Source organism: Sprattus sprattus (genome assembly GCF_963457725.1).
Source record: "Sprattus sprattus genome assembly, chromosome: 6".
Taxonomy (NCBI): Eukaryota; Metazoa; Chordata; class Actinopteri; order Clupeiformes; family Clupeidae; genus Sprattus; species Sprattus sprattus.
Genome location: NC_137925.1, coordinates 22104118 through 22114974, shown reverse-complemented (window position 1 = coordinate 22114974; position 10857 = coordinate 22104118). Strand labels below are relative to the sequence as shown.

The following is a 10857-nucleotide window of genomic DNA, read 5'->3' as shown; positions in this document are numbered from 1 at the left end:
TGTCCTGTGTGGCCAACGGCAAATAGCACGTCTTGAAAGTTCTAATGTTTTCCTTTGTTACTTCGCAACGTTACTTGGCTACATTGAGTACAATGACATAATCATCCTTATTTCGCCAGCAAGATCTTTAAATAGGCGTATCAGTTCATTCAATGGTTCTTTGGGTACTCATCCATCATCATAGAAGTTGTCTGGAAATCCGGTCGGCTGCAGTTGTAATCACCGCTAATGCTTCAGCTGGCTAGCTTCCTTCATCAACTGGTGTCCAGGGCAACGCAGCTTTCCTCGGCTTACGATGATCCTCTCTCGCCTTCAGCGATAGTTTTTCTACTTAATGTAGTGGCTTAAAGTTCCCTTCTTTTGGTCAGTATGTAGTTCTTATCTTAAACCTTAAGTAACCACTCTTAGACGGAAAGAAAACGAGTCTACGCGTGTACTGTTTTTCAACAACGGTAGAAAAACTGTGTTCGCTCCGTCTTTTACTGAAATTCTGACAACATTCTGACAAGTGCAACAAAGTGACAGTTGATACATCAAAAACAAACAATTGATACATTGATGCGTGAGCTCGCTACGTCACAGCTCACCTCTGGTTATTCCAAGCAATGCAATGCTTAAGCACTTAAACATATTTTAGACTGAAATGCGAGCTATAAATACAAATATGCTATAACTATAATAAACAATCACTAAATATGAATCTAAATGATATAATGCCTAAATCTGAACAACAATGTAAAAATGGCACTAACAGTGTTACTTTAAGACCCTTCTAAGTTGATTTGTTTCCCTATGACAAATGTTTAACAGCCACTTTTGATGTGTATAAAAAGTAGCAATGAAGTTCATCTGTGTTTTTGCATCTGCGTTTGTTCAATTACATTCAATATGCCGGTCAGATAGCAAATCATTTTCTCCTTCCTCAACTTCCATTAGTTTTAAACCTAAAAAATAAAGATCTTGCTTACCTGTCGTCCATTCTAGGTGTTTAAAGAAGTCGACAGATAGCATTTGCAAACCCTTTCAAGTTGCGCCCATATTTTAGCCTAACACTTAACATAGCTGCATCTAAGGCGTCGAGTTTGAATGCATGTTGGAAGCGCGCACACAGGCGCACCGCTTCATCAAGAAGACGCTGCGTTCAGGTGTAGTATATTGGAGTCTGCCGGGTTGCGAAAGCAAGACTCCCCCTAGCGTAACTTTAACAAGTCGACAATGTCATGCAATGTCAATAAAATACAAATTGTCAAAATAAAAGTTCTATGAGAATACCAACAAAAAAACGTCATCGCGTGCCAGTAGGTCAAATCATTAAATGTATAACATGACTTGAAGGGAAGGAAATATAATTCCTCGGTTTACATTGTGGGTCTTTCAATGTTATTTTCAAAACATTAGCTTACTAAAAGACAAATGACAGCTCACTTCATCCCTTTGTGTTCTCTTGTTTAATGTGGTGGAAATTAAAGTGTCAATAACTCACGTTCTTCTCACTCATGAACACGGATAGATCACTGTGGATACAATAACCGTTCCTGCATGATGAAAATTGTGTGCAGATTATGGGTAATTTTGATGGTAACAATTTGAGGACCTTTATTTTATAAGAGTTCTATGACATTGCTGGGAAAATTCCTGATGTCACTGAACAATTACAGAATTGCGAGGCGGTGTACTTTTAGATATAATTTATCGGTGTGGGTATACAACTTGCTTCCATCCGGTACACCGTTATGACGTATAGCTAACCCACTGGTTTGGTGTGGTGTGTAGGCAAGACCTCCGCGATCTGTTGCTTTGCATTTGTATTTACCCCAAATGTAGATGAGCTCTAGCTGACAGGATGCATTTGTTGTCTATGCTCGCAGTGTTAGTTATGGGTGAGTAGTCTCTTAACCTTGATATTAATGTTCAGAGGAGTTGACTAAAGATGTTCGGTGCGACTGTGCATGGATTATTTGCCATTTTTATTTGTGGCTGCCCATTAGTTTTATGAGTTGCCAATCCACTGTTTATTTTATGTTATTTTATGTTTTCCAGGGCTTGCCACCACGACTGGCGACGCAGACCGTAAGTTATTTTGTAAATTACTTATTTCTGATGTCATAGTGTCATGGATGTCCACAAACGACCGAGAGAAAGTGAGAGGAACGGTGTAAAACAATGCGTTTCAGTTGCTTGATATTACGGCTGGCTAGCACTGATGCGTTGTTTGACGGATGTTGGAGGGCGTATCTGGCGCATGGGGTTGTGTTGATTTTGGAGACATTTATACACCGTAATGATAGACAACGTGGAGGTAGAGAACGATGATTAGGAAGGGCACACACGACAACGCCACCCTGGGACTTTCACCAAATTCAAACTAGTCCAATAAGGGCACACGGGCTCGTTACTGAGGGGAGACGTGGTTTCCATACATAAATAAAGAAATATGTTTTATTAAATGTATCACCAGATAAAATACAACAACACAAGAGTTTGTAGCAGGATATGGCAGACAAGGGGAATAACTGGCAATAGTACCAACACAACAACAATAAAGAAACGGGACTGAGGTTTACCACTAGGGGCAGATCATTTGTCAGAGAGGGCGGTACCTCTGGGGGTCACATGCTACATGCTCGGCATACATGAACACACCTAGTACGGGTGAATTAACACATTACTTAGTACATCACACAACAAGAGATATTACTATCACTGTTGGGGGGGTCACAAGCAGAAAGATATTTAAAGCAAGAAAAAAAAAAAAACTAACAAACTTTAGTGAGTGAATGCACAAACTCAAGCAAGAGCCAGGTGAAGCAAATAGGACAATTGACAAAAACAATAAATGACAAACTAAACAAGAAAAAAAATAATTAAATATGGTACATAGAATCCACCAACAAAAGGAGCTGTCAAGTGACAAAAACACACATCACAAACGAAGAGCAGCACTAGTAGGCAGAAGCTGTATTAAATGTCGAGGCGTTATGGCGACCCACCACTAACCCGGCCACCATAAAGCAAAGGGCAAATCAATGGAAGCGCTGCTAGGAAGGATGAAGAGACGAAAAGCAAAACGGCAGCATTGTCAGACAGCCCAGGCCAATTCCTACAAGAAGTGCAAAGCAGTTAAAGTACGTGCGACGATCCGAGTCACAGGCGAGTGAATCAGGACGTGGTCCAACAGCTTCGAACAGCTGTGTTAATACAGGATTAGCCATAGACAAGTGAAATGGTACCATGAGCTTTGACCAGCACACGCAGAGAGAGATGAGTCACATGACACATGAGTCACATTTATCCAAAGCAATGACTATAAAAAGCACTCTCTCTGTCTGTCTGTCTGTCTGTCTGTCTGTGTCTGCCTGCCTGCTTGCCTCTCTTTCTCATAGATTGGGACGTATTCTCCCTCCAGACCAAAGGTGTATGCCCTGGCAAGTCTTTCATCAATCGAAGACCCACCATGTTTTCTCATGTTTCTCATTTATATTTTAAATCCAGTGTACCTGGAAGCTCTGAAATCCTGGTGGCAAACAAGACTATGGTATGCGTTTGTGTGTATTCAAATATTGTTAATGTATAGATCGTATAGTAGAGCCAGTATGAAGATTTTAATAAAATGTAAAAGAAGTCTAATGTTAGTCTAACATTAAAGCCAGTGAAAGGGGAGTTCAGATCAATGAATGTATGTAGAGCTATATGCGGTCTGTATACATGTGTGTATATAGAGTCGAGAATTCAGGTAATGATCCAATAAACATTTCAGCAAAATGCTCCTCACGGTGCAGGATCCAACTGCAGATCCTGCCGCTCAAATCATTTTTCAACCACCTTTCATAACAGCACATGTATTGTATTGGCGTAATGTTATTGTTTTTTTTATTCCCTCAGGTATTTCACCCCTTTTATCAATTCAAAGACAATGCAGTATTTGTACCTGAGATAATGAAACATCATGAGGGAGAGTACTTCTGGAAAGATCCTACCTTTCCCATTATGGTCAAAAGGATCAATCTCATTGTCAAAGGTGAGAACATATTCATATTTTGTCTTCAGCTACCATAATACATTTTTGTTTTCATTAATGTTGAATTAAAATGATGTTTGTCTCAGCCTCTAAGTCATACCCAAGTCATAAACAAATCTTCTCAACTTCTCCTTAAAAATTGGAGGCAAGGTTTAGGTTTCATAGTGCAGCCATTACCTGATACGTGTTTTGCTCTCCCAAAGACTGCGCTGTCCCTCTGGAGGTGAATTATGGAGAGAAGGTTAGTCTAGTGGTGCCCAAGGAGGCTTCCGTGTTGGAGTTCACCCCTAATAAGTCGTCTGACCACTGGGTTCTGTGGAGCCGTATCAACACAAACAACACGAGGGGAGCCAGGGGGACGGTGAGAGGTGACCTCTGGGTTGCTCTTCAGATCACCCAAGCAGACGCGGGCCACTATGCTTTCCTGAGGAAGAGCGGGGGTGAAATCTCCAGCACTGCGCTCTTAGTTAAAGGTACACTAGAAAACACTAAGTGCTCCTTACCGGCACCATAAGGTTATGGTGATGTACATCTTTTATCTCAACAGTGTTTTAAATGAGCTTAACGTTTTAAGAGTGTCTTGTTTTTCTTTCATTCACTTTCTCTTGCTCCTTCCCCTCTAAAGAACTCCATAGATATCATAATCTGAGCGACGAGTCCATTCAGCACCACTGGGAAAGCAGGTTCCCAGTTCCCGTATCCGAGGCAGTGCTTACGTTTATCGATTCCGACAAAGTTAAGCACGTGCTCTTCAAGAATGGCATGGAGACCGAAGAGGCATTACAGATCTTTGGGGATCGTATAGAACTACAGGCAGCAGAGCTTGGTGATTTGACGCTCACCATTGTGGACTTGAAATCAAGTGACGCAGGACGATACGAGGTCCACGACAAGAACAAAGGCCTTGCTGTTGTTATATGGCTCTATGGAAACAGTGGTAAGTGGCTGTTTTCATGTTTTTTTCACATTTTCTGGTAAGAGGCCACAGTTATTATGTGACTTCAGTGTATTATCCACACGAACCTCTCTCCATCTCTGCCCCACTCTCTGAACATATTCTGTTTCCACAGATACGAGTGGCAACTCTCAGAAAAGTAGTTAGATATTCGTGTTATTCTCTCTTCCACACAAACACTCAATCTCTCTCTCTTTTACTCCTTTCGTAGATTCAGATTATCCATCTCGAGACCTGCCTGTGCCCATTCGCTCTGCTATTATTATCACTATATTGGTGTTCAATTGCTGGTGTATGAGAAAGTGGTGTTGCAAAAGTTGCAAAAAGAGCGACGCCCCCGTTCCTTCAGGCTCCGGACAGCCCGTCGATGTCCATGTAAGTGGGTGTAGTTGTTGCTACCTATCGCTCTCTTTTGCACTTTTTCTCTGTCACCACCATACTGTCTTTCTCTTGCAGGATCCTGTTGTTATGCTCGATTCAGGCTACCGTCTACAACCTCAGTCTATGGTGAGAGACTCTGGCCCTACACTCTTAAATCATATTTCAACCTCTCTCTCTCTCTGTCTCTGTCTCTCTGTCTCTCCTTTAGTGCCACCTTCTCTGAATATCACAATTTAATGAACCTGAGTTTGTTTCTTCGGGATGTATGCGATATATCCTTTAACCATCTCTGTTGCCTCTGTTGGACATGGTGCTTGGGTCTATGCATTGCATCAAGGAGCCACATGTTTAACTTGTTTTTCTGTGGAGTAAACTTAAGCTACAGTCACCATGAACATAAACTTGACACACGTCATAAACATAGTCAAGTGTTGGTGGAATAATACCAAAAACACAAGCTAGCCCATGTGTTATTTTTTGTGTGTTTCTCCTACAGGTTCCACGTCCTGAGCGTCAACCGTGGTTGCAGCCCCCCTCTTCAGCCCACCCCTGGGACAGCCCCCCACCGGTAAGTTCAGCCATCACCAAATTCTACATTACTCAAAATCATTCTTCATTCTTCAAACTACACTCATTTCTATCCCTCGATGTGCCTTCCCCCCTGAAATAATTATGTCCAGTCTACCCTTCATCACACCATATCACACTCTTCCCATGTTTCTTTCTGTATCTCTCTACCTTATATTCAGAAAAATGGTCTTATTGTCTAAATTTGTCTGTCTGGTTGTGTTTTTTGGGCCTATTTGTCACCTACGTCTTTACTATTTATATGATATGTTTTACATTTATTGAACCACCTTTTATCAGTTTATTTTCATGCTCTTGCATACTCTTGTGTTTTTGTTACTCTAATCATTTATGATTGGCTTTATTTATTCATTAATTATTCATTCACTAAAACCACAGTGTTTTTTGTTGTTATTGTTATTACAGTCTTACACAGATTTGGTAGGTCCTGGATATTGCTATCCATACACTCCTGCTGCTCCTCCTCCTGAGGTATGTAATTTACATTTTCATTTAGTCATTTGTCATTAAATATATATTCCTAATGTTTATACATATGCACACCTGCTCAAAAAAGCTGGTTGAAATGAAATGGTACTGAAGACTTTGAGTTGGGTGTTTTACAACTTCAGTAGGCAATGAAAATGAATGGATGTCTGTTTGTCTTGTGTTGTCATATTACAATAAGATGTGCCACGTGTGTTAGTCAGGATGCCTGTATGTGTATCGCCTTGCTATCCTATACCTCATACTGGCTTGGTTTTACATACACACAACAACACACACACAACATAACACACAACAACACAACAACACACACAGCATCACAACAACAAAGCAATAACAGACATGCACAAAGCAGAGCAGAGCATGACACACCCAGGAAATGATCTCTCCAAAAAATAAAAAATTCCCCCAGTTTGATCCATCCCTTTCCTTCCGCTGACAGGCTCCGGTTGGAGGAGGAGAAGGAGGAAAAGCTGCCCCACCTTCCCCCCCACGTAGTACCTCACTGGACCCCGGCCCCCAGTACCAGCCTCGGGGATGGGGTGGGGGTCTGGACGATTTCCTCACCAGTTCTCCTCCTAGCATGGACACAAACACAGACCCATATGTCTACAACTCCGACAAACTCAACTGAGAAAAGCATCGTTCTTCAGGAAAGTTACATTTAGTCATTTAGCAGATGCTTCTATCTAAAGAGACTTAGAGCGTAGTATAGATAGACACATAGAGGCACTTAACATTGAGTTAACATGCCTAGACCATCGGTGAACAACTAAATATTCCTGAGTTGAAAATCATCTGATGGCTTGCATGTGAATGTGCATTTTAAAACTCCATTGCTGGACAACGCCTTCACAACAATCAAGCTAGTCAGTTAGGAGATCCGATGTGAGTAAGCACCAAGAGTTAACTGGCTATCACCTACACGCTTCTGTAAGAAGAGGTCAGCTGCCTTGAACATGTGCGCCTGCTGAGAAAAAAAATATTTGTTATATCAAACTCAAGGAAACCTTCGCCCTTGTTTTATTAGCTGATTTAGTCAAAGATACATAGATCTCTAAATATATGTGTTGCTGCATTTATATTGTATTTATAATGCAAAACATTCAGGATGACTTTCGAGAAGCTTTGGACAGCTTTGATGGTCCACATAATATACCTCTGACCATTTGTCATTTGGAACTCTTTTTTTTTTTGTCCTTCATGTCCTTTCTATGTCATCATTGTTGCAACTTTATACAATACCTCTTTTCTGTGAGTAAAAATTATATATATCAGATTTATATTCTTATTTCTATATTTAATTTTAACAACGCACATTAGCTTGTCTTTTGATTCTGTGCTTTCCTTTGAACCACAAGTACAGAAAAAAAGTATTTTTTGTGTTCTAGTGAATACATTTTTATTTGAACTATTATCAGTTTTAACAGAAGATTTACTAATGAAAAGGTTTGCAAGAAACAACCAATGACCTCTCGTACTTATGCTTTAAAAGTGCAATATGCAGTTTGTCAGGAACAAACAAGTTTCCTTATAATTATCCAAATGTGAGGGATGAGTCAAACTAAAGCATTTTACATTATATCTTAGCATTCTTCATGTTTCTTACATTTTTACAAGGATAGGAAATGTCATTTCAGGAAAATGTTAATAACGAATATCGAAAAACATACAGGTGCATCTCAAATAAGTATAATAACGTGGATAAGATCATTGTTAGCTGATAAGAGAATTCTAAGGTCAACATTCTGTATTTACAATGTTTTATTCTAAAATTTTGAGATACTGAATTTTTGGTTTCCATGGACTGTGAACCATAATCATCCAGATTAAAACAAAAAAAGGCTTGAAACATGCCATTTTATGTGTAATGATTCTATAATATGTAAAGGTGTCAGTTTTTGAATTTAGTTACAGGAAACTTTTCCACAAAATTATATTTTTTGGAGATGCACCTGTATGCACAAGTGCTTTATGTCTGCAAACACCTGTATTTGATAATGCCCTAATAGTCCAGGCAAAATAGCGTTTTACGACAGACTAATTGTAATAGAATTTTTTTCAGCATAGATCATTTCTATGAGGTGTCCAGAACAACATACTAAAAGTCCTAAGTAATCCAAGTTGAGGAAATATGTTTAATTCTCATCAATCTGAGATGTGTGCTAATAATGCATGGTAAAAATATGCCTCAAAATTTTTATTTTTTCCTTTACTCCTATCAAAATGAAACTTTACACAATGAAAGTACCCATGAAAAGTAACATTTTTCTATTACAAGTTTCTTTTGAAATTAATTTGAATATGCACATGAGCTCCACACTTATTGAATATGTCCATAGGCAGAAACACCATTCATATGTATGAAAAATACATCGGCCAAATCTTCATCCTATCATCCTACTGCCAATGGGAGATGGCAACTGGCCTCTAACCTGAAAACTGCCTGGCTTGGTAGTACCTGCCAGGGGTATGGTGTTTCTGACTATGCAATCAGGACATATTCAATAAGTGTGACGCTCATGTGCATATTCAAATTAATTTCAAAAGAAACTTGTAATATAAAAAAAGTTACTTTTTATGTATACTTTTACTATGTAAAGTTTTACTGTGGTAGGAGTAAAGGAAAAAATGAAGCCCATTGGGTGTATTTTGGGCATATTCGATTAGTGTATAGCTCATTTGCATATTCAAATTCATTTTCAAAGAAACTTGTAATACAAAAAATGTAAATGTTCATGGGTACTTTCATTGTGTAAAGTTTTATTTTGATAGGGGTAAAGGAAAAAAATATTTTTTTGAGGTGTATTTTTGCCATGCATTATTAGCACACATCTCAGATTGATGAGAATTAAACATATTTCCTCAACTTGGATTTCTTAGGACTTTTAGTATGTTGTTCTTGACACTCATAGAAAATATCTATGCTGAAAAAAATTCTATTACAATTAATTCCATTTTGGCTCCAAAATGGGCTATTTTGCCTGGACTATAAGGATGACATTGCTATATCATTTTTACTTCCACACTCTGGTGAAGCGTACGATAATAAGTACCAAGTCAACGATGTCATGCTCAAGAATGTACGACTTGTCAAAATAAAGGTTCTTTGATCACATCTGGCCGTCTGCCTGTAGGTTAAATCATTACATTTATACGACAACTTGAACGGAAGTATTCAGAATTCCTCGGTTTCCATTGTGGGTCTATAAATGTGATTTTACAAAGATTAGCTTGCTAAAAGATAAATGACAGCTCACTTCACCACTTTTTGTTCTCTTTATTAATGTGGAGTGTCAATTACTTACGTTCTTCTCGCTCATGAACACGGGACGATCACTGGATAAGAGAAGCATTCCTGCATGGGGAAAATAGGTTGCAGATTATGGGTAATTTTGATGATAAAGATTAGAGGACTTTTATTGTATAATAGTTCAATAAAATTGCAGGGAAACTTCATGATGTGAATGAAAAATTGGAGAAACACCATTGCGAGCGCAATGTATTTTTAAGATAAGTTTTGAAATAAATATTGACCCGGAGAATGTAACGGTGTGGGTATACAACTTGCTTCCATCCGGTACACCGTTATGACATGGTTCCATGAAACTAGCGGATTTAAGGATTTCTGTAGTGGCAATAAGACGTCCGGTCAGTCCGAAACGGCAGAATATACCGTCAAAATAAAAGTACAAACTCGATTTGTTGACAGAAATCACACTTTTGACTGCAGGTATGTCTTGCTAGAATCATTTTAACGTCTGTCTTCAATATTTTAGGACAGCGAATGGTATGAACAGCAGAAATTGACTGTGGTAAAGTTGGTTGGAAGTTGGATATTCAACAGACATTCGGACACCCGTATGTTTAGGGACCATCAACAAATTACACATTTAAAATTTCAAAAGTCAATAGCTTTTCAACAACATGAACTAAAAACATAAAAATGATGTTGAACTGTTCAAAATGTATGCATACATGTTGCACAGCCTTTATTTTGTTTATTTTCATATAAGCTATTGAAGTTTCAAATTTTCATAAATTTACTGAAAATAGTGTGAAGTGAAAATGAAAAAACTAAAGGCTGTGCAACATGTATGCATAGTCAGTGAACACTCTGAAATAGATTTGATGATGATAAGACACATGACCAAAAAGCTATTGAAGTTTCAAATTTTCAAAAATTCACTGAAAATAGTGTGAGGTGAAAATGAAAAAACTAAAGGCTGTGCAACATGTATGTAGTTAATGAACACTCTGAAACTAATTTGAGGATGATAAGTCACATGACCAAAAAGCTATTGAAGTTTGAAGATTTATTTTGAATTAAAACATTTTGTTACAACCTGATATGAAAATAAACAAAATAAAGGCTGTGCAATGTGTATGCATACATTTTGAACAGTTCAACATAATTTTTATGTTTTTA

At 38.5% G+C, this 10857-nt stretch overlaps 1 protein-coding gene across 2 annotated transcripts; it reads left to right on the top strand.

Annotated features, from left to right (window-relative positions):
- The first annotated feature begins 1726 nt into the window (after positions 1-1726).
- Positions 1727-7705, top strand: LOC308366802 (uncharacterized protein). 2 transcript variants are annotated; one of them, XM_080840558.1, is made up of 11 exons: positions 1727-1880; positions 2041-2070; positions 3493-3535; positions 3883-4018; positions 4222-4491; positions 4644-4955; positions 5185-5348; positions 5430-5480; positions 5851-5922; positions 6348-6413; positions 6871-7705. In XM_080840558.1, exons 3-11 carry the CDS (start codon positions 3533-3535, stop codon positions 7060-7062), a joined length of 1266 nt encoding a protein of 421 aa, XP_080696684.1. In that variant the 5' UTR covers positions 1727-1880; positions 2041-2070; positions 3493-3532; the 3' UTR covers positions 7063-7705. The 2 variants fall into 2 exon arrangements, with proteins under 2 accessions (XP_080696684.1, XP_080696683.1); XM_080840557.1 differs by having other exon boundaries at positions 3384-3535.
- The last annotated feature ends 3152 nt before the right edge of the window (positions 7706-10857 follow it).

Excerpts from the sequence above, each read along its gene's own strand:
- LOC308366802 (XM_080840557.1), top strand. The coding sequence starts at position 1,844 with ATGCATTTGTTGTCTATGCTCGCAGTGTTAGTTATGG. Across the intron at positions 3,536-3,882 it reads TGGTGGCAAACAAGACTATG|GTATTTCACCCCTTTTATCA; the intron begins GTATGCGTTTGT and ends TTATTCCCTCAG. Across the intron at positions 5,923-6,347 it reads CCTGGGACAGCCCCCCACCG|TCTTACACAGATTTGGTAGG; the intron begins GTAAGTTCAGCC and ends TTGTTATTACAG.